This window comes from Xenopus laevis, chromosome 9_10L, assembly GCF_017654675.1.
Source record: "Xenopus laevis strain J_2021 chromosome 9_10L, Xenopus_laevis_v10.1, whole genome shotgun sequence".
In the NCBI taxonomy this organism is placed as follows: domain Eukaryota; kingdom Metazoa; phylum Chordata; class Amphibia; order Anura; family Pipidae; genus Xenopus; species Xenopus laevis.
In genome coordinates this window covers 111,576,055-111,600,493 of record NC_054387.1, presented here as the reverse complement: position 1 = coordinate 111,600,493, position 24,439 = coordinate 111,576,055, and the positions used below count along the sequence as shown (strand labels likewise).

At 38.8% G+C, this 24,439-nt stretch overlaps 1 protein-coding gene across 2 annotated transcripts in view; it reads left to right on the top strand.

Annotated features, from left to right (window-relative positions):
* Nucleotides 1-24,439, top strand: part of vwa3a.L (von Willebrand factor A domain containing 3A L homeolog) — a 48,567-nt gene that overhangs the window by 5,229 nt on the left and 18,899 nt on the right. For both annotated transcript variants that reach the window (XM_018236452.2, XM_018236454.2), the window contains 13 exons: nt 8,917-9,041; nt 9,255-9,332; nt 9,934-9,988; nt 10,565-10,663; nt 11,539-11,645; nt 13,083-13,208; nt 14,397-14,496; nt 14,842-14,907; nt 15,771-15,902; nt 19,242-19,380; nt 19,616-19,719; nt 21,409-21,489; nt 23,012-23,106. In XM_018236452.2, the coding sequence (XP_018091941.1) occupies nt 8,917-9,041; nt 9,255-9,332; nt 9,934-9,988; nt 10,565-10,663; nt 11,539-11,645; nt 13,083-13,208; nt 14,397-14,496; nt 14,842-14,907; nt 15,771-15,902; nt 19,242-19,380; nt 19,616-19,719; nt 21,409-21,489; nt 23,012-23,106 (1,307 nt within the window). The remainder of the gene's footprint in view (nt 1-8,916; nt 9,042-9,254; nt 9,333-9,933; nt 9,989-10,564; nt 10,664-11,538; nt 11,646-13,082; nt 13,209-14,396; nt 14,497-14,841; nt 14,908-15,770; nt 15,903-19,241; nt 19,381-19,615; nt 19,720-21,408; nt 21,490-23,011; nt 23,107-24,439) is intronic.

Here is a 24,439-nt window from a genome sequence, read left to right as displayed (position 1 = left end):
GTGAGATTTAGTCTATATTTACAAAACAAGAACATATATGCAGTGATATGCAGTGGGTACTGGTGGCAGAGATTCAGATATATTTATGCCCCCACACTGTAACATTGCCACTGAAATACAACATTGGTTTGTTTCCAAGCCACCTTAAAGGGGTGCTTCACTTTTAAGTACACTTTATGTGTATAGAATGGCTAATTCTAAGCAACTTTTCAATTGGCCTTCATTTTTTCTTTTCTTTTTTTTATAGTTTTTTAATTATTTACCTTCTCCTTTTGACTCTTTCTTTCTTTCTTTCAAATGGGGATGACCTCTTCTAAAACAAATGCTCTGTAAGGCCACAATTCTATTGTTATTGCTTTTTTTTTAATGCTCATCTTTCTGTTCAGACCCCTTTCCAGTTCCTTATTCAAATCTATGCATGGTTGCTAGGGTGATCTGGACCCTAGCAACCAGATTGCTGACATTGCACATTGGAGAGCTGCCGAATAAAAAGCTCCACAAATAATAAAAAAAATTAAAGACAATTAAAAATTGTCTCAGAATATCTGACTAACTAACTTACAGACTTAAAAGGTTTTGTTCACCTTTGAGTTAACTTTTATTATGATGCAGAGAGTAATATTCTTAAACCAATTTGCAATTTGTTTTCATTTTTTATTATCTGTTGTTTTTGAGTTATTTAGCTTTTTATTCAGCAGCTCTCCAGTTTGCAGTTTGAACAATCTGGTTGCTAGGGTCCAAATTCCCTAGCAACCATGCACTTATTTGAATAAGACACTGGAATATGAATAAGAGAGGCCTGAATAGAAAGATGAATAATAAAAAGTAGCAATAATAATACATTTGTAGCCTTAGAGAGCATTTGTTTTTAGATGGTGTGACCATTAAAAAGCTGGAAAGAGTCAGAAGAAGAAGAAGGCAAATATTTCAAAACCTATAAAAATAAATAATAAAAGGCCAATTGAAAAATTGCTTAGAATTGGCCATTGTTTAACATACTAACAGTTAATGTCAAGGTGAACACCCTTTTGACTAAAATAAACAAAGTAAGAGAAAAAAAACAAGTGCAAAAACATAAAAAGCACAATTTGCCTTTCATGGGGAAAGAGTTTATTCAAGATTGGAGCAAGGGAGATAGGTATATTATTGGTGCCAGTTGAGAGCAAAAACTTTGACAAAAGAAACTATTTTATTCCAGATAGTGTTTAAGCTTTTCCAGTTTAGTACTGTACCTGTGGGAGCAGTAAGTTGAAATCTGCAGCAAATAAGTTACACCTCTGGTGAGGTTCCTTCTAGTCCTTTCTGCAGTGCCTTCTGACGATCCGAATCTCACCCCCACCCCCTCCTTTATCTGTGACCTGATTGGCTAGTTCTACTGTCAGTCAAGAGAGGTGCATTCTGATTGGGGAAACCATGAGGAATAAGATCCAATCAGTGTGCGGCTCAGAGAACCGGTTTCCACAATGTTAAAGGTGTAAACCAGCAGTCAGAAACGGAGAGAGTTTGTTTTATTTAGGTGCCAGGCAGGTTTGGGGAGGCTTAGCCTCCCCTAGCCTTATTGAAAATCCGCCTATGGCCCCACAGCAAATTAATTTTAGGGCCCCCCAACATATCCAGAGAGTGTCCTGTTTTACCAATATATGTCAAATTGCTCTTTATTTGGGGCTCAAGTGGGCCCCCCATAACTTCTGGGTTCCCTTGCAGCCGCAGGGTCTGCTTCCTCTGTAGTTACACCCTAATTACAACCCATATTAGCCAATTATCAGCTACCATTTACTGGTCACTGTCTCAAAGCAAATATCTGATCACTAGACCTGGTGGAAATGTGACAGTTTTATTCCTACATTGCAATTCTGTTCAGTTAGTTATATCGAAACTTGGGTAACTATCAGCATTAAGGTTGCCAACTGGACATCCCGATTCTAATCCTCCTGAACGGGTTTCAGCATCGTTGAAATAAATCAACTTATTGTGGCACATAATGTCATAGTCCCACCCACAGTGTCACAACTCTACTCCTGGAAGCAGAGTTGTAGGGGATGGGATAAGTCCATGTATGGGACCTGTTATCCAGAATGCTTGGGACCTGGGGTTTGCTGTATAAAGGTTATTTCCGTCATTTGGGTCTTCATACCTTAAGTCTACTAGAAAATAATGTAAATATTAAATGAACCCAATAGGCTGGTTTTGCTAATTTGCCTGCAATAAGGATTAATTATATCTTAGTTGGGATGAAGTACAAGGTACTGTTTTATTATTACAGAAAAAAAGGAAATCATTTTAAAATAAATTTGGATTTGGATAAAATGGAGTCTATGGGAGACAGCCTTTCTGTAATACAGAGCTTTCTGGATAATGGATCCCATACTATATAGTTCATTTCATACACTTTTTTCCTGTGTAAAATGTTAATTTTCATAAACTGTATTACTACTACTGTTTAGCCATACAGGCAATATCTAGGTTTTCCTTTTTCTCTGTTATAATAATAAAACTGTCCCTTGTACTTGATCCTAACTAAGCTGCATAGATTGATATTAGTAGCAATATTGGGTTTATTTAAAGGGGTTGTCCGCCTTCCAAACACATTTTCAGTTGAGTTGTTCTCCAGATATAAAGACTTTTTTCAACTCTTTTCCATTCTTTATTTTTTTACCGTTTTTCCAAAATGTAAGTTGAAATGTAAGTTGAAATTCAGGTGCAGATTCTGCACTGTTACAATTTTGCAACATTTAGTTGATACATTTCTCAGCAGCATCTTTGTCATATTAGTGACTATTGTATCAATTCTAACAGCTGCCTGTAATGAAACTCTAAAACCAACTGAAATGAAAAAAGTGTTGGAAGTTGAACAACCCCTTTAAAGGACAAGTAAAGCCTACATTTTCCTACCATGTATATAAGTTGGGCATATCTTTCCCAACTAAGCCATATCATTTGTACTGCATACACCCCCTCCATTTGCTAGCACCATCAAATTTTCCTTAAACAAATAGCTGCTTTCAACCAGCGACTGACACATCATCAGTAACATTGACATCTGCAAACAGAACATGTATGCTGTAAAGTTCATGCATGAGGTGAGAAGAAGTGAGCATGCTCATGGGCCAACAGCCAAAGTAAATGCCTGAGGGGGAGGGGGCAGAGTGGGTTAGAGGAGGAGAAGGAATTCTAAGTGGTTAAGGGGATGCTGCAGCCTTACTGTTAACCTTTTAACAACCAGAGTGGCAGGTATCTAAAGATTTCAAGGAGGCTGTTCACTGATTACATTTTTGTGGGGATTACATGTCCTTTATTTAAATGACATGTAGCAGAATTTAAAGGGGTGGTTCACCTTTAAGTAAACTTTTAGTATGGAATACAATGACCAATTTTAAGCAACTTTTCCATTTGTTTTAATTTTTTGCCTTTTTCTTATGACTCGTCGCTGACCCCATCTAAAAAGCAAATGCTCTATAAGGCTACACACTTATTATTACCGCTACTTTTTATTGCTCATCTTTCCAGTAAGGTCCTCTCCTATTCATATTCCAGTCTCTTATTCAAATCAATGCATGGTTGCTAGGTTGGACCCTAGCTATTGTTTATAATGCAAATTGAATAGCTGTTGAATAAAAAGCTAAATAACTCAAAAACCTTAAATAATAAAAAATGAAAACCAATTGCAAATTGTCTCAGAATATCACTCTCTACATTATACTAAAAGTTAACTCAAAGGTGAACAACCCCTTTAAGATTTGGACATCCAAATTACAGAAAGATCTCTTATCTAGAGAACACCAAGTCCCAAGCATTCTAGATACTAGATCCTATACCTGTATATAATAAATAAATAAGTTCTCCTTTAAGGTAAAAATGCATTGACGACCATGCTACTTTATCATTGTGTGAAAAATGATCCGTTTCTGCAGGTTTGCACGAGGCTATGGGTTGGCAGCACAAACACTTCCATCAGCAGCTTAACAAAGCAGTTTTGATGACAGTTCACATTTTGCACTTCACAACAATGGCTGAGGCATACAATTAAGTGATTTATTAATGCAATTTATTTATTAGCAATGCATGTGTTCATTTTTGCAGTTTACCTTAAAAGAGAATGATAAATGAAGTCTGATAAGTTGTACCTCACCATTAAATACTATAATACACGCACATCATTTGCAGACACAGCAATGTATTTAACATTTTGCCAGGCACAACATAATTTCCCTGACTAATCTAAATGAGGTGCTTGAGCTGCAGGGAGTTTAAAGGAACGCTGACCTATTTTTTTAAAAAATCATCAGGATGTCATGCTTAAGCCTAGATTTCCAGGGCTTGAAACTGTTGTATTTTCTAAATACAGGTATGGGACCTGTTATCCAGAATACTGGGGAACCTGGGGTTTTCCGGATAACAGATCTTTCCATAATTTGGATCTTCATACCTTATGTCTACTAGAAAATCATGTAAACATTAAGGGGCAAATTCACCAAGGGTCGAATATCAAGGGTTTATTAACCCTCGATATTCGACTGGGAATTAAAATCCTTCGACTTCGAATATCGAAGTCGAAGGATTTTAGCGCAAAAACTGCGATCGAACGATCGAAGGAATAATCGTTCGATCGAACGATTAAATCCTTCGAATCGAACTATTCGAAGGATTTTAATCCAACGATCGAAGGATTATCCTTCGACCAAAAAACGTAGGCAAGCCTATGGGGACCTTCCCCATAGGCTAACATTGAGTTCGGTAGCTTTTAGGTGGCGAACTAGGGGGTCGAAGTTTTTTCTTTAAGAGACAGTACTTCGACTATCCAATGATCGAATAGTTAAACGATTTTTAGTTCGAATCCTTCGATTCGAAGTCGTAGTCGAAGGTTGAAGTAGCCCATTCGATGGTCGAAGTAGCCCAAAAAACACTTCGAAATTCGAAGTTTTTTTACTTCGAATCCTTCACTCGAGCTTGGTGAATTGGCCCCTAAATAAACCCAATAGGCTGGATTTGCATCAAATAAGGATTAATTATATCTTAGTTGGGATCAAGTAGACAGTACTTCGACTATCCAATGGTCGAATAGTTAAACGATTTTTAATTCGACTCCTTCGATTCGAAGTCGTAGTCGAAGGTCGAAGTAGCCCATTCGATGGTCGAAGTAGCCCAAAAAACACTTCGAAATTCGAAGTTTTTTTACTTCGAATCCTTCACTCGAAAATAAACCCAATAGGCTGGATTTGCATCAAATAAGGATTAATTATATCTTAGTTGGGATCAAGTACAAGGTACTGTTTTATTATTACAGAGAAAAAGGAAATCATTTTTAAAAATTTGGATTATTTGGATATAATGGAGTCTATGGGAGACGGCTTTTCTGTAATTCAGAGCTTTCTGGATATCTGGTTTCTGGATAACGGATCCATACCTGTACAGTATAGAATCTATTAGCCATAATGCTCAGGACCTGAGGGGGTTTCAGATAAGAGATCTTGCCATTATTTGGATCACCAAATTCAGAGACTGCTGCATATTCGTATTCACGGAGACGTGGCTCAGCAAAAAAGTCCAAGGTGCCGCCATTCAGCTGGATGGGCTGGTCGCGGTTCGAGCTGACAGAGTCGCTGCTCAGAGCGGTAAGAATCGCAGTGGTGGTCTGTGTATTTACATCAGCACGAAATGGTGCAGAAACTCTGTGCTTGTGTCCAGCCACTGCTCACCGCTGGTCGAGTTTGTGAAGTGCAGACCCTTTTATTTACCCCGTGAGATTGCCTCCATTCATATTATCGGAGTTTACATTCCTCCCGGCGCGAACACCAAAGATGCGCTCTGGGAGCTGTACAGAGATATCACGGACATACAAAACACTCAGATGGACTGATTACCATTGCTGGAGATTTTAAACATGCAAATCTCAGGTCAGTGCTCCCTAAATTCCATCAGCATGTGGAATTTACTACGAGAGGGCCAAACACGCTGGATCCGGTTTACACAAACATTTCCAGTGCGTACCGAGCCGAGCCCTGCCCACACTTCGGATACTCAGACAACATCTCTGATATGCTAATTCCAACATACAGACCACTCGTCAGGCACTCTAAAGTGGTTCTGAAGCAGGTGAAAACATGGCCAGCAGGAGCCATGACCAGGCCCGGGCCAAGCAACCTGGGCGCCCAAGGCCCCCCGGCTGGCCTATTCGCCCCCTTGCCGGCACAGCTCCCAAGTGCGCATGCTCGCACACGTCCGGGATTACGCGTGTCACCATGTGTGCACTTGTCTGGGAGTGTGCACGTCATGGAGGATACACATCCCAGAGTGCGCATGCGCACACTTCCCGATTTAAATTTGTGGAGGGGGGAACGAGTGCCGATGGAATAGAAAGGGTCCGGACCAGGGGTAGGCTGAAGGAAGAGGTACGTGCTTGGCGCCCCCACTTCATTGCGCCCTAGGCACGTGCCTCTTCTACCTACCCCTAGTTCCGGCCCTGGCCATGACTGCTCTTCAGGACTGTTTTGAGTGCACTGACTGGAACATGTTTAGGGAGTCTGCAACCTACAGCGACTACATCAACTTGTATGAGTATACGTCATCTGTAATCAGCTACATCACAAAGTGCATTGATGATGTCACTGTCTCCAAGTGTATCACTACACGCCTCAACCAGAAGCCGTGGTTCACTGGAGAGGTACGTGTTACTGAGGGCCCGAGACTCTGCTTTCAGGGAAGGTGACGAAGTTGCCCTGAGAACAGCGAGAGCCAAACTTTCCCGTGACATCAGAGTAGCTAAGCACGCATACACTCAGAATACACAGCTTCTTCCAGGAGAATGGCGACACCCGGCGCATGTGGCAGGACATCCAGGCTATCACAAACTACAGATCAACACCATCTGCATGTGACAGTGACGCCTCCGTTGCAGATGCGCTGAACGACTTCTATATACGCAGTGTCGGACTGGGACTCCAGGGGCCCACCCAAAAATCTTTAGACTAGGGGCCCACTCTAAGTATCATTTTCTTCCTCTCCTCACTCAACCTCTATTCTCCTATACTCTTTTCTTTACATACTATAACCTATTATTCCATCTATTAAGCCTCTTTATTTTTCATAGAAATAGGGAATGGCCATGAAATAAGCCAAATGTTTAGAAGCAGGAGGGCCCACTGACACCTGGTCCCACCGGGAGTTTTCCAGGTATCTCAGTGGGCCAGTCCGACACTGTATGTACGGTTTGAAGCACAGAAATGAGGAAGACCATCACTCTGCCTAGTGACCAGGCACTGTGTCTGATGGTGGCTGATGTGAGGATGACTCTGGACAGAGTAAACCCACGGAAGGCTGCAGGACCAGACAATATCCCTGGAAGAGTGCTAAGAGAATGTGCAGATCAGCTGGTAGATGTTTTCACTGACATCTTTAACATCTAATTGAACACCTCCACTGTCCCAAAGTGCTTCAAAACCACCACCATTGCCCCTGTGCCAAAGAAGTCATCAGTGTTCTGCCTCAATGACTACCGTCCTGTGGCACTCACCCCCATCATCATGAAGTGTTTTGAGAAGCTTGTCAAGAAACACATCAAAACCCTGCTGCCAGCAGCACTGGACCCCCTACAGTTCGCATACCGTCAAAATCGCTCAACAGACGATGCAATAGCCACCACCCTCCATCTGGCCCTCTCTCATCTGGACAAAAAAGACACCTATGTTCGAATGCTGTTCATAGACTTCAGTTCAGCATTCAACACTATCATTCCTCAGCATCTGATAGAAAAGCTGAGCCTACTTGGACTCAACACCTCCCACTGCAGTTGGGTTCTGGACTTCCTAACCGACCAACCTCAGTCGGTCAGGATTGGAAACCTCATCTCCAGAACCACCACACTGAAGTGACTGAAGTTTATCAGAGCACAAGTCACATGACTGGGGGCAGCTGGGAAACTGACAATATGTCTAGCCCCATGTCACATTTCAAAATTAAATATAAAAAAAATAGTTTGCCCTTTGAGAAATGGATTTCAGTGCACAATTCTGCTTTAGCAGCACTATTTACTGATGGGTTTTGAAAAAAAACAAGTTTTCCCATGACAGTATCCCTTTAATATGAGGAAAACTATCACAAATAGAAAATAGAAATTAATTGGAAAAAGTCTTTATTTCTGGTGAACTATCTGAAACCAACTGACCTGAAAAAGTGTTTGAAGGTGAACAACCCCCTTTAACTCACTGGTAAACCTGCAGGTCCCACAGGTTTCAGGCCAGCTCACACATCACTAGTATAAAGTGGAAAGATTCACTTACAGCAACTACAGTTTTGTAAGTATCATTGCTGTTGATAACAGTATCTGTCTGACTTTTTATTCTGTGCCCTGGTGGTTCTGACTTTTGAAACAATGTAGCAGAAACCAGCTAATAAACAAACTTACAAAGAAGCATGCAAGACAGACTTTTGCTCTTTGAAAATGTAAAGTGAAAGAACACTGAAATCCGCATGCAATGGCATTTTCTTTCATCCGTCAACAGAGTTGCAGAACTAGGCCTCACATTCGTTTTCCACATCACAGAGCAGAAAATGGATTATATATTAATCATGTACTTCCCAGCTGAATCGTACGCTTGATCCGAGAGTTAATCAGCATGTCCTGCTGGAATTTATATAATGTGTATTGCTTTTTTTTCCCATTTGCACTCTCGCACGTGTATGTATTCGTATATACGTATATCCAATTGTTACAAATGCTAGCCTATAATTCTCCAAGCCCTTTTTAGTTTGTAGTGTCCTTCAATACATCTTAATTGATTAGTAAAGGTGTTATGCCCCCTACTGGCACAGAGAAGTCATACAATTTGACAAGATCAGTAAAAGTTATTATTTATGGCAAATGAAAGCATAATTTAGTATTCGGTCCTCCCCCATCATCATTTATTTAACGATTTGCAGAGACTGAAAGGAACAGAAGACAGGATAAATGAAATGATATCATCGGAAGAATGGCTTCGCTCTCTGAGTATAGATTCCATGCAACTAACAATACAAAATCTTCTAAACATGGGACATGTTGTCATGTGAGTATGACTGTGTTGCTTCTGTGACTCTACTTAAATATCCTATATTAATGCTGATTTTATACCTTCCTGTTGTATACTATACATTAATATTTCTTTGTTTTGTGTAATATGATTTTTTTTTCCTGAAAACCACTTTACCAAATAATTTAACCAGTTGTTTAACTAATTGTAAAGTTTCATTTTTCTCATATTTATTGCAATTTTTTGAAGGAAACCTGCTAAAAACGCCACCAAACATCTTGAATTCTCCATCCACACAATAAATGAATTTGAATCTAAGCTCCATGAGTAAGTACAAAATATATTTCTTTGTTCCCTATAAACATGTTATGCAAATGTTATATTCCACTTAAAGGGGACCCGTCACCCAAAAAAATTGTTTCAAATCCTATTTTATCATGTTAGTCTAGCAAAATTAACTTTAACTACACTGTATTAATTATTTGAATCTTGTTTCCATCAGTCTGGGAATTCATAATTATAGCAAGCAGGCAGGAGCCATTTTGTGGACACTGTTATTAAAGCAAGCCTTGCATCATCTCAGAATCTTGTTTGTGCACCAGAATGGGGGACCTGATGTCCATCCCCATGCCCTGGCTACACAATTAAATGGTGAAGAGAACTGGGGGAATGTGGGGAGAGCAGTGACATCTAGGAAGTGCTGAATGGAAAGTGAAAGTAATTGCTTGCTCCGCCTAAGGCATAGAGGAGGGGCAGACAATATTTGATTGACAGCTTAGATTTTTAAATGGGTTTACAATAGCTATGAACGCTTTAATAAAAAAAATTGGATTTCATGTTTAATTTGAAAAGGACTTTTATTATACAGCTTTTTATGTCTGGGTGACAGATCCACTTTAACATATATTACATTTTTATGTGTGTTTAGGGCTATTGATCTATATCAGAAAAGAATCAAATGGATTATGGAAGGCAGCAGGAAGGTAATGTGATCAGGATTATTTTCTACCTATGGCTACATTTCACTTTTAGGAGTACCAATTATAATCCCTTTACTGAGTGTGTGTCTGCAGCTTTCAAGTGAATAGGCCTAGAATTATTATATAGTAAGGCAGGGCATTATAATATTCCCAATTCAGAGCCACCTAACAATTCCAGTATATCAATAAACTGTGTGTCAGTGTCTCTACCTAAAGCCGACTGTTTACTTCCATGAATGATGAATGATGGGTGTTGACTTAATTTTAGTGGGAAAAACTGTCATTTTATCATTATATCAAAATTACAGTTGCAACACATATGTGGCTTCTAGTTTGTTTGACTCTATCAATATTTTTTTTATTATTGTAATCTATCATTTATATAGTGGCAACATATTTACCTCAGCGCTTTAAAGAAATTATACATCATTCCCACCTGTCCCTGTCCCATCAGTCACTATCCCTTTCCTTGTCCTTCCCTTCCTTCCTTGTGAATTATTTAAGAAGGTTTTTTAATCTATAAATGTGTAGAACAAATGTTTCTGTGATGTATCTAACATACCCCTTTATATTTTATAGATGTTTGGCCTTTTAAAAGGAAATAGTGTCGGATTGCTTATTGAGTCATCTGACCTAAACAGTGGGCCTCGAAGACTTGATTTCCTTAGAGGACTTTTGGTAAATAAACATGATTTAATTTCCTATACTTAAAGGGGCACATTTACTTAGCTCGAGTGAAGGATTAGAATAAAAATACTTCGAATTTCAAAGGTTTTTTTTGGCTACTTTGACCATTGAATTGGCTACTTCGACCTTCGATTACGACTTCGAATCGAACGCTTCGAACTAAAAATTGTTCGACTATTCGACATTCGATAGTCGAAGTACTGTCTCTTTAAAAAAAACTTCGACTACCTACTTTGCCACCTAAAACCTACCGAGCACCAATTTTAGCCTATGGGGACCTTCCCCATAAGCTTTCCTAGCAATTTCTGATCGAAGGAAAATCGTTCGATTGATGGATTAAAATCCTTCGAATCATTCGATTGATGAATTAAAATCCTTAAAATTGTTCAATTCGAAGGATTTAATCGTTCAATCGAACAATTTTTCCTTCGATCAAACTAAATGCGGTAAATCTTCGACATTCGAATTCGAAGGATTTTACTTCGATTTTTGAATATTGAGGGTTAATTAACCCTCGATATTCGACCCATAGTAAATGTGCCCCAAAGTGTGCAGATGCAGTGGGGATGAAAAATAAAGTGAGTACTGCAGCTTCACTCACTTCCTTATCTGCCAGTGCACTGTGCACACACCTTAAACTGACAGTTTACTGACAGTTACAGTACATGCAAAGAGAGTCAGGCAATATGGTCATAATTAGCCAAACGGTCCAATCAAATCTGGACTTGTACTGCCAACTTTATGGGCACTCCCCCAGAAAAGTACAGTCATTGTTAGTTATGAAATTCATACATGTCGTTTTGTATACCTTTTAAGTGGCAATATTTTGTTTAAATTGAGCGTGGCTGTTAATGTTTCTTCTTCAGTGCCTTGTAGATGAACAGCTATGTTACAAGAAACAGCTTTTTCTTCTCTCCTTTGGAACCGAGCCCCACAGTCTCCGGGAGTCCGCCAAAGATGTTAACATTCGCCTGTAAGTATTTCTACTACTTCTTCTTCTTCTTCTTTTTTTTTTTAGACCCCAGTTTCTTTTGCTGTATTGTACATTATTAAACCTTAACAGAGAAGTATACAAAGTTCAGCTAGGAGAGTTTCATTGAACAAGTAGCTTTTGCCCTGATTGTTAACACTTTATTATTTATTCATTATTAGTATTCAGCATTCTCCATTCTATTCAACCCAAGATGCGACAGCTATTCTTCATCAAGTATATTCTTGATGAAGGGGCTTGACCTGCTGAGATCTCACCTTGAATAAAAGAAAACTTTGGATTTTTTGCAGAAGCATTGAATGGAGTGTGCCTTTGTTCATATACTAGTGATTCTTAGTAACCTAACTGAATATTTGTTATACTCTGCGCTCCCAGTCCTTGCACTCACTCCATTGTGTACAAGAATCTAAACCAGGATATTATTGCTCACCTACAGAGCCTTACAAACCTGCTCCTTTTATACTTTTAAATACTCCCTTTATTACTGCTTCAGCAGTTATCTGTATTACTGTGGCTTCTCATAACAACATTAACACCTGAGATAGCAGTATGGCTTCTCCCATTCAGGCATGTGACTAGTGCTGCCACCTGGCCTAGCCGGTAAAACACCAGCCAGGGCCGGGGCCGGTATTACAAATTTACCGGCAATGTAGCTGCCGGTAAATTTGTAATACACCTAAAAAAAGCCAGTGGCCTGCCCTCAGCCTGCTCAAAACTAACCTTTTTTCCTGGGCTTCTTGCCAAATGTGCGCATTTGGCTCTGTGGTCCGCCCCCTTTGACGTTACTTCCCACACAGCCAATAGCGTGTCACGGCCCACCCCCTTTAGCGTCACAACCTGCCCTTTTAACCCCGCCCCCTCCACCTGCCAGTAAAGATTTTTTTAAAAGGTGGTAACACTACATGTGACAGTAACATTCTGAGCAGTCAGAATCAAGAATGTACCAAGACTCCTCTGTGATCAGTGCTTTGTAGCTGTTTGCAGTTAGTTGCAACCCCCAACTCTTTCCCACAGTAAAGGAGAACTCAGCTGAAGGTGACATTGCTTGTCAGGGGGCCCTTTAGTGAATCTAAGCCCTTTAGTTCCTAGCTGAGCCACTGTACTGTGCACTCTTATGTATGAAGGTAAATATGCAGAAAAGAATCTCTTTAGTAAACAGTAATCTGTCTGGCTGAAAGAATGAGAAACCCTACATACACAGTACTGGACAATATGTTGGCACTCTAAAAATACATATTAATAATAATAATAATAAAAACTTGACTGATGGAATGACAAACCATACATACACAGTATATATTGGACTTATTTTCCATTTTAATGCACTTATATCCTGGTTGCTCTACTCGAATGCTCAGGTTACAATAAGCAGTGTTCACATTCTCATGAATAGATTGCTTTCCTCTCTCTTTTTAAAAGTCTTCATGAAGCCAGACAGTGGATACAGGAGCTACAGCCTCAAGGTGGATGCAATTTGTTACGTGCACTGAAGAGGGCGCTGCAGGTCCAAGAACTGGATTCTCTTGTCATTGTTGTAAGCAGCTGGTGAGTTGGAAGATTATTAGTACAGGTAGCTACTAAACCAGTCGCTATTTCATAGAACTACCAATATGGCGGAGGTCAGGTTAATGGGAAATATGAATCCAGGCAATGCTGGTGTGTCCTGAGGTTAATATTTCTATAATACCCAAGAGCCATGAATATCCTGTAAATGATATCCTCATAAACTGTGCTTAAAGCAGTTGTGCACCTTTGAGTTAACTTTAAGTATGTTGCAGTAGAGTGTGGTACTCTGAGACAATTTGTGATTGGTTTTCATTTTGAAATATTTTTAGTTTTTGAATTATTTAGCTTTTCATTGAGCAGCACTCTAGTTTGCAGTTTCAGCAATCTGGTTGCTAGGGTCCAAATTACCCTAACAACCGTGCACTGATTTGAATAAAAGACTGGAATATGAATAGGAGAGGCCTGAATAGAAATATGAGTAATAAAAGTAGCAAAAACAATACATTTGCTGGACAGAGTCCAAAGAAAAATGCAAATAATTAAAAAACTTTAAAAAATGAACACCAATTGAAAAGTTGCCTAGAATTGGTCATTCTACTGTATAACATACTAAAATATATCTTGAATGTGAACCATCATCAGTTATAATTCGAGTTTAGTGATATCATTTCTTTCACATGACTCACTTGAACTTGTGTATTATAATAAATAAAGAATCCCCTGCTGCAAAATATGAGGATATTAGAAGTCCCCTCGGTGTTCCATGACTTGTGCAAAAACACTCAGTAAAGAAATGTTTAAAATTATAATTCTCACAGTTATTTTATGTTGTTTTAATCTACCAACCAGCAATGTGTTAAATGTCTGCCTTTTAGGGTGATGGCAGACGAGGCTACTAGGGCAGATTAGTTGCCCAGCGACAAATCACCTCTTCTTCGGGGCGACTAATCTCCCCTAAATCCCTTCCCACCAGCTAGAATGTAAATCGCCAGCGGATGGCACTCGGATCACTTTGCTTTCCGAAATGGCCTGATGTTGCCTCACAAGGCAAAGTGTTCGAGTGCCATCACGCCTGCAATTTACATTCTAGCTGGCGGGAAGGGATTTAGGGGAGATTAGTCTCCCCCAGTAGCCAGTAGCCTCATCTGCCATCACCCTAAGTACCCTAAGTCCTTAGAGTCTGAACTATTCTTTCTGTGTATCACAAATGTTATTATGTTTTCCCAGTCCTGACCAGACAGAAGAGGTGTTATCTGACTACATTCAGCAATGCATCATTGGGAGAACTTTACAAATCCACATTATTGCATTTGACAGTCTGGGCCAGGTAATATATTTGCAAGCATATACTATGTAAATGAGACAATATCATGAAGGTTTCATGGTATTGAATGCAGTCAGCACTTGATATAATTTATACACTTACTGCATGGTACATTGTAAATGAGGCCTATGGTGGAGTAGATAATTTTTTGGCTACATGTTCTCTTTGTCACTCTCCCAGTTGTATTTGGAGATTAGCGAAAGCTAATTGAAAAATTTATACTTTTGTTTGTATATTTTTTATATGTTTATCAACAGCAGTGTTTATTGAGAGGATTCAAATGTATAATAACAGCGAAAATAATTATTTGTGATGCGAGTAATTAGCCAGAGATTCTTTCTGCAACAGGGTACCCTACGAAGCCTAGCAGAGGCAGTTGGTGGCCGATTCCATTGCTACTCCTCATATAAAGAAGTGAGTGCTATATCTTGTGTTTGGAAGTGATCAATAACTTGCAATCCACTATTATTTATTGTCAGAAAGCTGTTTAAATGTTGAAGTTTCTTGCTATGTGTGGCAAGTTTATCAATATAAATGAAACTTTTTTAATCCTTTCTGATCTAGCTTGCTCTGGTAAGGTCTATAATATAGTGAATAAAGTACCCCCTATTGTAAAATATAAGGATACTATAAGTCACCGAGCATTTCCATGACCATATAAAAGCACAAGGCTGAAGACCGAACTATTTCTAATATTCTCATATTTTCCAACAAGGGGTACTTTATTTATTCTAATTAGGGATGCACGGAATCCACTATTTGGAATTCGGCCGAATCCCCAAATACAAAAGATTTGGCCAAACACTGAACTAAATCCGAATTCTAATTTGCATATGCAAATTAGGGGCAGGAAAGGAAAAAGTGGAAACAAATTCTTCTTTTGTGACAAAAAGTCACGTGATTTCCCTACCGCCCCTAATTTACATATGCAAATTAGGATTCAGTTCGGCCAGGCACAAGGATTCGGCGGAATCCGAATCCTGCTGAAAAAGGCCGAATCCCGAACCAAATCCTGGATTCGGTGCATCCCTAATTATAATCCACAAATTTTAGTGCGTCATGTGACAAAAATCACATCACTACTCGCCGGTTATGACTGATGACAGTCACTGTCACTAGTCACTGTTTATAAGGATGTCATTTACAAGATATTCATGGCTTTTGTGTGTATATGGCATTATTGACACCCCATAGGGAGTATCAGTGTAACAAGATGAATTATAAATAAAAACTTTGTAGCGAGCTGTCTGCTAACTATCCACTACTCATTTTTATAGCACGAGATCTACACCAGCACTGATATTCAGTTACTGCTAAATGAGATCCAGGCAGCTATAGACGTCCTTAACCAGATCAAGGAGATGCGTCATGGAATGCTGGGAGATTCCCTCATCAGTATAATGCAGGAGGTAAAATATGAGGGGATTAGTAAAAGAGACTAGTATAATGAGTTCATATGATGATGTGGCCTGCTTTAGTTTAAATACAGCATGGCATTATTAAAGCCCAGGCTATATGGGGTATGCACAGCTAAACCATTATTCAGACATATCATTACACTATTCTCGCCATTCAGCTCAGTTTCATTTTGAGCCAAAACCATTTGTTAACCTTCACATCTTTATTAGAGCTCCTCATGGAACCTCTGTGGCCCCTTGTTTGTGTTACAAATGAGTGGTGGGCATGTCCTATCCCTCATTTCCCAGAAGCACAGTCGGATGCGTAGCAGGGACATCTTTGCCCTCAGGGAAAGCTATATTGCACTTCCCTTACAGGTCTGCCAGGCTGCTTATTGCCTGCCCTAATGATGGGGAAACAGGTTGACTTCCTATAATACCAATGTGCTTCCTGCTGCTGGCACTCCTGAACTACCTGGGAAAGCACCCAGCGTAACAACAATAGGTGCTTTTGAGTTTTTTGGGCACATCTTCCTTGAAGCTGTGAAAAAGGGTGGCTTTTTAAGGCACATTCCTTCATTTTTGAGAGGTTTATGATGTCATGGCAAATACTTGTCCCCTTTAAACACATTACAATACAATTACAACAAAAACTGTACATTTTAGAAATTAGTACTATAAGTCCCATCATAGTATAACAGCTCACTCTATGGAGGAACATTGGTAGGTCCACAGCACATGGAGTATAGAAGCTTTACCCATCTTGGAACTAAGTTATATGCCAGGCATCCTGAGAGCAATGCTTCTAACTTCGCCCCAGATCAGTGATCCCCAACAATTAGCTTGCAAGCAACATGTTGCTCTCCAACCCTTTTGGATGTTGCTCTCAGTGGCCTCAAAGCAGGTGCTTATTATTGAATTCCAGGCTTGGAGGCAAGTTTTAGTTGTATAAAAACCAGTCTCTTGTAGGCTGCCAGTCCAAATAGGGGCTACCAAATGGCCAATCACAGCCCTTATTTGGCACCCCAGGAACTTTTTGCATGCCTGTGTTGCTCCCCAACTGCTTTTTTGAAGCAATGAAATTGAGTGCCTTTTAAAAGCACATTCCTTCATTTTTTTAGAAGTTTAAAATTCCATGGCAAATACCTGTCCCCTTTAAATGGCACCTGCCACCTTAAGAAATTATTCCAAATCCTATTTTATGATGTTAGCGAAGCAATATAAACTTTGCTTACACTATAAAAAATATTTAAATATTGTTTTTTTTTAGTCCTGGAATCACAGCAAGCAGGCAGGTGCCATTTGGTGGATACTTATTAAGCTTTGCAATGAAGCTTTGCATCATGCCAAAATCTTGTTTATGAGCCAGAATGGGGTACCTGATGCCCATGCACTGGTTACACAATTAGACATTGAAGGGGGAATGTGAGGAGGGCAGTACCATCTAGGAAGTGCAGAATGGAAAGTGTATCCCTAATGCATTGAGGACAAGTTTATAAAATAATTTAAAAATGACTTTTATTATACAGTTTTTTATGTGACAGGTCCCCTTTAAACACAATATAAAACCAAACAAAAAAATTACAAAAACACTTTTCAAAATGTAGTTCTTAACCCATAATGGTATACCAGATCACCCTATGGATGAACATTGGTAGTTCCACATAACATGGCGTATAGAAGCTTAACCACCTTGGAACTAATTGATAATTGATTAATTGTTCATTTGCATTAACCAACGGAGAGCAACAAAGGCACATCTCTTAATGAACTGCTCCCTCTTTTTCATTTGAGGAGATCAGTTGGGTAAAGCTGATACATTTTATTGTGTCAATTGTGTCAATGAGTAGGATTACAGTGCAAGGTTTCAGCACCATGTTAGCCTCTTTTTTTAGATATGTTATCAGAACCCTATACATTCTTAAAAACGTTCACTCTAATCTTCTCGGCCAAAGAAGGTATCACGTTTCCTTTACTCTATTCCAGTTTTGTTCACAGCTAACAGAGTCCTAGGATCAATTTCGTTTATTAGTCTTTCGGTGAGCAATTATGTGACAATTTGACGCAGACAAACCAGTCAGTAACGAGAGACTGGATATATAATGCTTGGCTCACAGATCTAGTGGTGTTTCGATTGCTGCTTGTGATCCATAGAAAAGCAAGCTATTCTTGATGCTTGGTGTATCCCAATGGCCTTTGCTTACTATTTAAAGTACTGCTGCACCCTGTCCTAATGGGAGTCTTCAGACAAAAACTGCTTTTTCTCCATTATTAAAGGGGTTGTTCACCTTTGAGATAACTTTTAGTATGATGTAGAGCAGGGGCCCGAGCGCATGCGGCCCAGAATGGATATGATTGAGCCCAGCTTGAAGGAGAGAGGAAAGGAAGAGAAGGGGGGAAAAAGAAAGAAATTAAGAAATAAATGTATGGAAATACAGAGAAAACAAGAGTGAAGAACACTTTGTGCTCTCTAATTCCAGACACATTAACCACCTCAGTCTGTCGTCTTGTTAGGAACAGACTTACTATGCCTGTAGGTTGTAACAATGGGGCGACCTATGGAGTAGGGAGGATGGGGGACTCTGCCCATTGCCCAGTTAGTAATAATAATATAATAATAAGTCTGTTTAATATCCAGGTGTCCCATATTCCAATGATAGCTCCATCTGGTTATCTAACTGGTATTGTAGTTCTTTTCTGTGTATTTTCTTTAATTTTACAAAAGTGTTTGTGTATTTCATGTGTGGCCCCAGACAATTTTTCTTTTTCCAATGTGGCCCAGATAAACCAAAAGGTTGGACACCCCTGATGTAGAGAGTGATATCGTGAAACAACTTGCATTTGGTTTTAATTTTTTATTATTTGTAGTTTTTGAGTTATTTAGCTTTTAATTCAGCAGCTCTTCAGTTTGCATCATAATCAATCTGGTAACTAGGGTCCAAATTACCCTAGCAACCATGCATTGATTTGAAGAAGAGACTGGAATATGAATAGGAGAGGGTCTGAATAGAAGGATCAGTAATAAAAAGTAACAATAACAATACATTTGTAGCCTTACAGAGCATTTGTTTTTTTTTTTTAGAAGGGAGTCAGTGACGGCCATTTGAAAGCTGCAAAGAGTCAGAAGAAAATGGCAAATAACTATAAAACTATAAAAAATAATTAATGAAAATCAATTGAAAAGTTTCTTAGAATTGGTCGTTTTATAACATAATAAAAGTTGCCTTAAAGGTGAACCACCCCTTTAAAAGTTTAATTTACCCCAGAAAATCATACAATTCTTTTTAAATGGGCATTGCTAAATACACAAGTCAAGAATCAGCAGCTAATATGAATGTTTTGTTTCTCTAGTTATCGACAGAGCTTGAAAAGGTTCCACCATCTGCCTTTCTTCCTAAACCACCAAACCACGATGGGCCTCTGAACATAGAAATGCCCAACTTTTCACCGAAGACTTCAGCAGAATGGCTCAAGAGAAATGGTTTGAAAGGTAATGTCTTCATTCACAGATCTTCCACTAGTCCAATTTTACTGCTATAGTCCAGGATCAGAATTGATGGAGCTTGCCAGAAATAGGTTGGGATGGATTGTGCCCCTGGCTAGTTATAATATAAAATATCTTAATTTTTAGATAGAAAATGGCGGAAGGTATGCGGTCAGTTTCCTTCTAATTGTTTTGTAATTTTACTTTTGGATCAACATTTTATACTGTACTTCTGTTTCAGCAAAAAAATTGAGTCTGTATCAGATATTGGCTCCCAACGCATATTCCCTAGTTGAGGAATTTGTACCCATCCTTCAAAAGACTGTCACATCAACTCTTCATGAGGTTAGTTTTAACCTGTATATACTTCAACTGACGATTTAGGATACCAATGTCTGACTAACCTGTACAAGCAAACTATGGATTCATGCCAGATATGTAACATAATCAGTGTATTTAAGGGGCAGATTTATCAAGGGTCGAAGTGAATTCGAGGGAATTTTCTAAGTAAAAAAATTCGAAATTCGAAAGTAATTTTTTGGATACTTCGACCATCGAATAGGATACTACGACTTCGAATTTACTTCGACTTCGTTTCAAAGTAAAAATCGTTTGAATATTCGACCATTAGATAATCGAAGTACTGTGTCTTTAAAAAAACTTTGACTTCAATACTTCGCCAAATTAAACCTAACGAAGTGCTATGTTAGCCTATGGGGACCTTCTAGACCATTTTTTAAAGTCTTCACACATCGAAGTAAAATCGTTTGATCGTACGCTAAAATCGTTCGAATCGTACGATACGATTTAATCGTACAATCAAGCGATTTTACTTCGATCGTTCGATGGCCAAATTCGTTGAAAAATACTTCGACTTAGATATTCGAAGTCGAAGTATTTCAATTCGATGGTCGAATTTCGATGTATTTTACATTTCGAAATTCGACCCTTGATAAATCTGCCCCTAAGTATAAGTATAATTAAGTGTATAAGAAGAGCCATGACAGCGGTTTTACATTGGTTTTAGATGTTCTTTTGGTCTTCATTTACTTACTTTGACTGCCTTGATGATTTAGGACACCAATGTTTGAATATCATGTAAAAGAAAACTATGGATTTATGCCAGATATACAACATAATAAGGATAATTATGTACATAGTACATAAGAATGACCATGACAGTGTCTATTTCTAGGGATGCACCGAATCCACTATTTTGGATTTGGCCGAACCCCCGAATCCTTTGTGAAAGATTCGGCCTAATACAGAACTGAATCCGAATCCTAATTTGCATATGCAAATTAGGGATGGTAAGGGGAAAACATTTTTTACTTCCTTTTTATGTGACAAAAAGTCACCTGATTTCCCTCCCCGCCCCTAATCTGCATATGCAAATTAGGATTCAGATTCGGGCAGAAGGATTCGGCCAAATCGGAATCCTGCTGAAAAGGCCAAATCCTGGCCAAATCGCGAACCGAATCCTGGATTATGTGCATCCCTATCTATTTCTGAGAACAATCGCTCTCATTATCTTATTTATTAGCATTTCCTGGATATGTAATATCCAGAAGCACAGACAATTCAGCCTTTTCTTAAAACATAGGCCTAAATAGGAGGAATATTAAGAAAGCAAATGTACTAAATGTACTTAATGGCTTTTGCAGTTACATATATTATGTATTTAGACTAGACTAAGGGGCAGATTTATCAAAATGTGAGTTTAGATTTTAATAAATAAAAACTCACCCATGTTCTATTCATTCATATGGGATTTTTGGAAGCATATTTATCATAGGAATGAATAGAACATGGGTGAGTTTTTTTAAATTAAAATCTAAACTCACATTTTGATAAATATTCCCCTAACAGACAGATGGCTACAGAAGATCATACTGCCCTAAGTCAAAGCATTTTTTTTGGTTGAGGACAGTATTCATCATCCCTGATCTACCCAGAAAGAAGAGCCCTACTTATCTGAGCCCAAGTAATCTGAGAAAAAAGGTTGGGTATTTAACAGTCTAATTTGCTTTTTAGAGGGCAATGATGCAGTTTGAATGGCATGATGGCTCTGTGAAAAATATTCACGTGGATCCACCAGTTCTCCGCAAATATCAGGTAATATATTTTTTTCATCTCTCTAGTAATGCACAGTTACAATTTTCTTCACAAGCTTGAAAACTTAGGAACAAATAAAATAGTGACTGTGGCATGTGCAAACCCTTCCACTTGTCTAGTGATAAACACTGTTTTTAATGACCTCAATAGACCTTAAAGGGGACCCATCCTATTTTATCACATCAGTCAAGCAAAATTAACTTTAATTACACTATATAAATTATTTGAATCTTGTTTCCTTCAGTCTGGGAATTCATAATTATAACAAGCAGGCAGGAGCCATTTTGTGGACACTGTTATTAAGACAAGCCTTGTATCATCTCAGAATCTTGTTTGTGCACCAGAATGGGGGACCCGATGTCCATCCCTGAACCGAACCCTGGATTCGGTGCATCCCTAGTTATCAGGAAACTCGTTATCCAGAAAGCTTCGAATTACAGAAAGGCTGCCTACCATCATAATCAAATAGTCCAGATTTTAAAAAATGATTTCCTTTTTCAGTACCCTGTACTTGATTCAGTTGGGATCAAGTACAAGGTACTGTTTTATTATTACAGAGAAAAAGGAAATCATTTTTAAAATTTTGGATTATTTGGATAAAATGGAGTCTATGGGAGATGGCTCAGAGCTTTTTAGATGACAGATTTCCAGATAACAGATCCCATACCTGTGTCTCATTCTCATTTGCTCCAATGTATTCCTTCTCATGACTGATATGCCGAATAAAATACTTTTGTTAAAAAAAGATCAATTCAGTTAGCCAATAAAGGGTATACTTATAAATTAACTCTTTAAATTAAGTCAGATTTCCATTAAAGAGTCTAATGTTAATTCAGCTTCTTTTAACATTCCTTGAACCAATGCAAGCGTTAATTTCAATACATAAAACACATTTTCAGGTGCACTAAAATCTGGCCTGCTGATTGACGGATCTAAGTCTTTGCATGACCTATGTATAAACACAAATACAGTAAGGGGGTTATTTATCAAGCTCCGAATATCTGAACCACTAATAATTAGTAGTTTTCAGAGCAAAAAAAAAAACAACAATCTTTTTGAGATTAATTAAAGTCCGATGGTGTAAAAACTCAGAATCTGAAACTCTGGCATCTAAAAGCTATTGAGGTTCTGTATAAGTCAATGGGGAAGGTCCCAGTGTCTGCGCCGATATCTGTACCGATATCCAATGATTTTGGGGTTTCGCCGCAAAAACTCCAGAAACTCTGAAAAAATCAATTCAGAGTTTTGCCCGACCCTATTTTTTCTGGCTTTTTTTCTTCATAAATAAGGTCCATTCTGGAATTCGGAGTTGCTCTGAGTTGGATATTAGAAATACTGAGATAAATTCGGACCTTGATAAATAACCCCCTCAATGTCAGAATGGAATTCAATGTGACCTTGTGTTGAACATGTTCTTCATATTACAGGATACAGGTCTTAACCTATATAATAAATCTTTTTGACTGGACTCTGCATGTAAACCATATTAACTGTCATGATTTTCCTCATCCGTATTTTCTAGGGGCAGCTCTCTAAAATGGCAAGAACATACGAGAAAAGAATCGATTGGCTAACAAATGGAAGCAGGCGACTGTGGGGAACTCTCTGTGAAAAAAGGTGCATCTTCATTTACACTTCCCAAAAAGTGGTACCACCTTTGTCTGTAGCCATGTTTGCAAACGCACGCTGCAAATTGAAGCGCACAAGAGTTTGTATAGTCAAACTTAACTGAGTACTTGCTAAAACCCACCCCTGCCCTGTGTGTAAAGTTTTTAAAAGTGTCCCAAAACAAGTGATCAGCCTACAAGAAATTGCAGGTAAAATGGATCACTGCTTCTAAAAGCATTTCCAGTATATTCACTCCTTATCAAACAAAAATAATTGTTTACTCTTTTCCTAAGTTACAAATGTGTTGCCACATTTACCTTACACAGTTACAGTCACACGGTATTAACCATCAAAGAGCCTATTTATGGGGGCAGATTTATTAAGGGTCGAAGTGAAAATTTGAATTTTTTTTTATTGGTCAAAACTCTCAAATTTGAATTGTTTTGGATAATTCTAATTGTCTCGAATTCAAATTATCCAAACTCGATTCGAGTTTTAATTCGAATATTGAGAATTATCATACTCTGGCCCTTTAAAGGAGAATTCAACCCGTAGTTTAAAAAAAACCCTCTCCCCCACCCTGGGTAGACCCCCCCTCCCTCCTCCCCCCCAGCCTACCTGCCCCCCAGGCAAATGCCCCTAATTTTTTACTCACCCCTCCATGCAGATGCTGGGCTTGGAGTTCACAGCAGCCATCTTCTTCTTCTCCGGTAATCTTCATGCATTGACGCCATTTTTCGGCGCAGTTGGAGTAAATTTCTGGTCCCAAACAACTGCGTATGCGTCGAAAATTTTCGTGACTTTCGGCGCATGCGCAGTTGTTCTTGACCGGAAATTTACTCCGACTGCGCATGCGCCAAAACTTCGAAAAAAGACTGAAGAAAGAAGATGGCTGCCGTGAACTCCAAGGCCAGAATCTGCACGGAGGGGCGAGTATAAAAAATTAGGGAGGGGGCAGGTAGGCTGGGGGGGAGGCGCGAGGGGGTCCACCCTGGGTGGGGGGGAGGGTTTTTTTAAACTACGGGTTGAATTCTCCTTTAAGAACTCGAATTAGACTATTCACCACCTAAAACCTACCGAATTATTGTATAAGGGAGAGGCCCAGGGATCAATTTGGTGATGTTTGTAGCCTTCCTTAACATTCAAGTTTTATTCAGAGAAAAAAACTCGAATCAATTTTTTTTAATTCGAATCAAGTTTTCCTAAATCAAATCAAATATTGGAATTTTGAATTTTGAATAATTTTTACATCATGTTCAGATATTCAGCAGAAACTTGGCAGGTACTTACTGGACCAAAACCAAAGTTGAAAAGCAGGAAGCCAAAACGTATTGTTTATTGG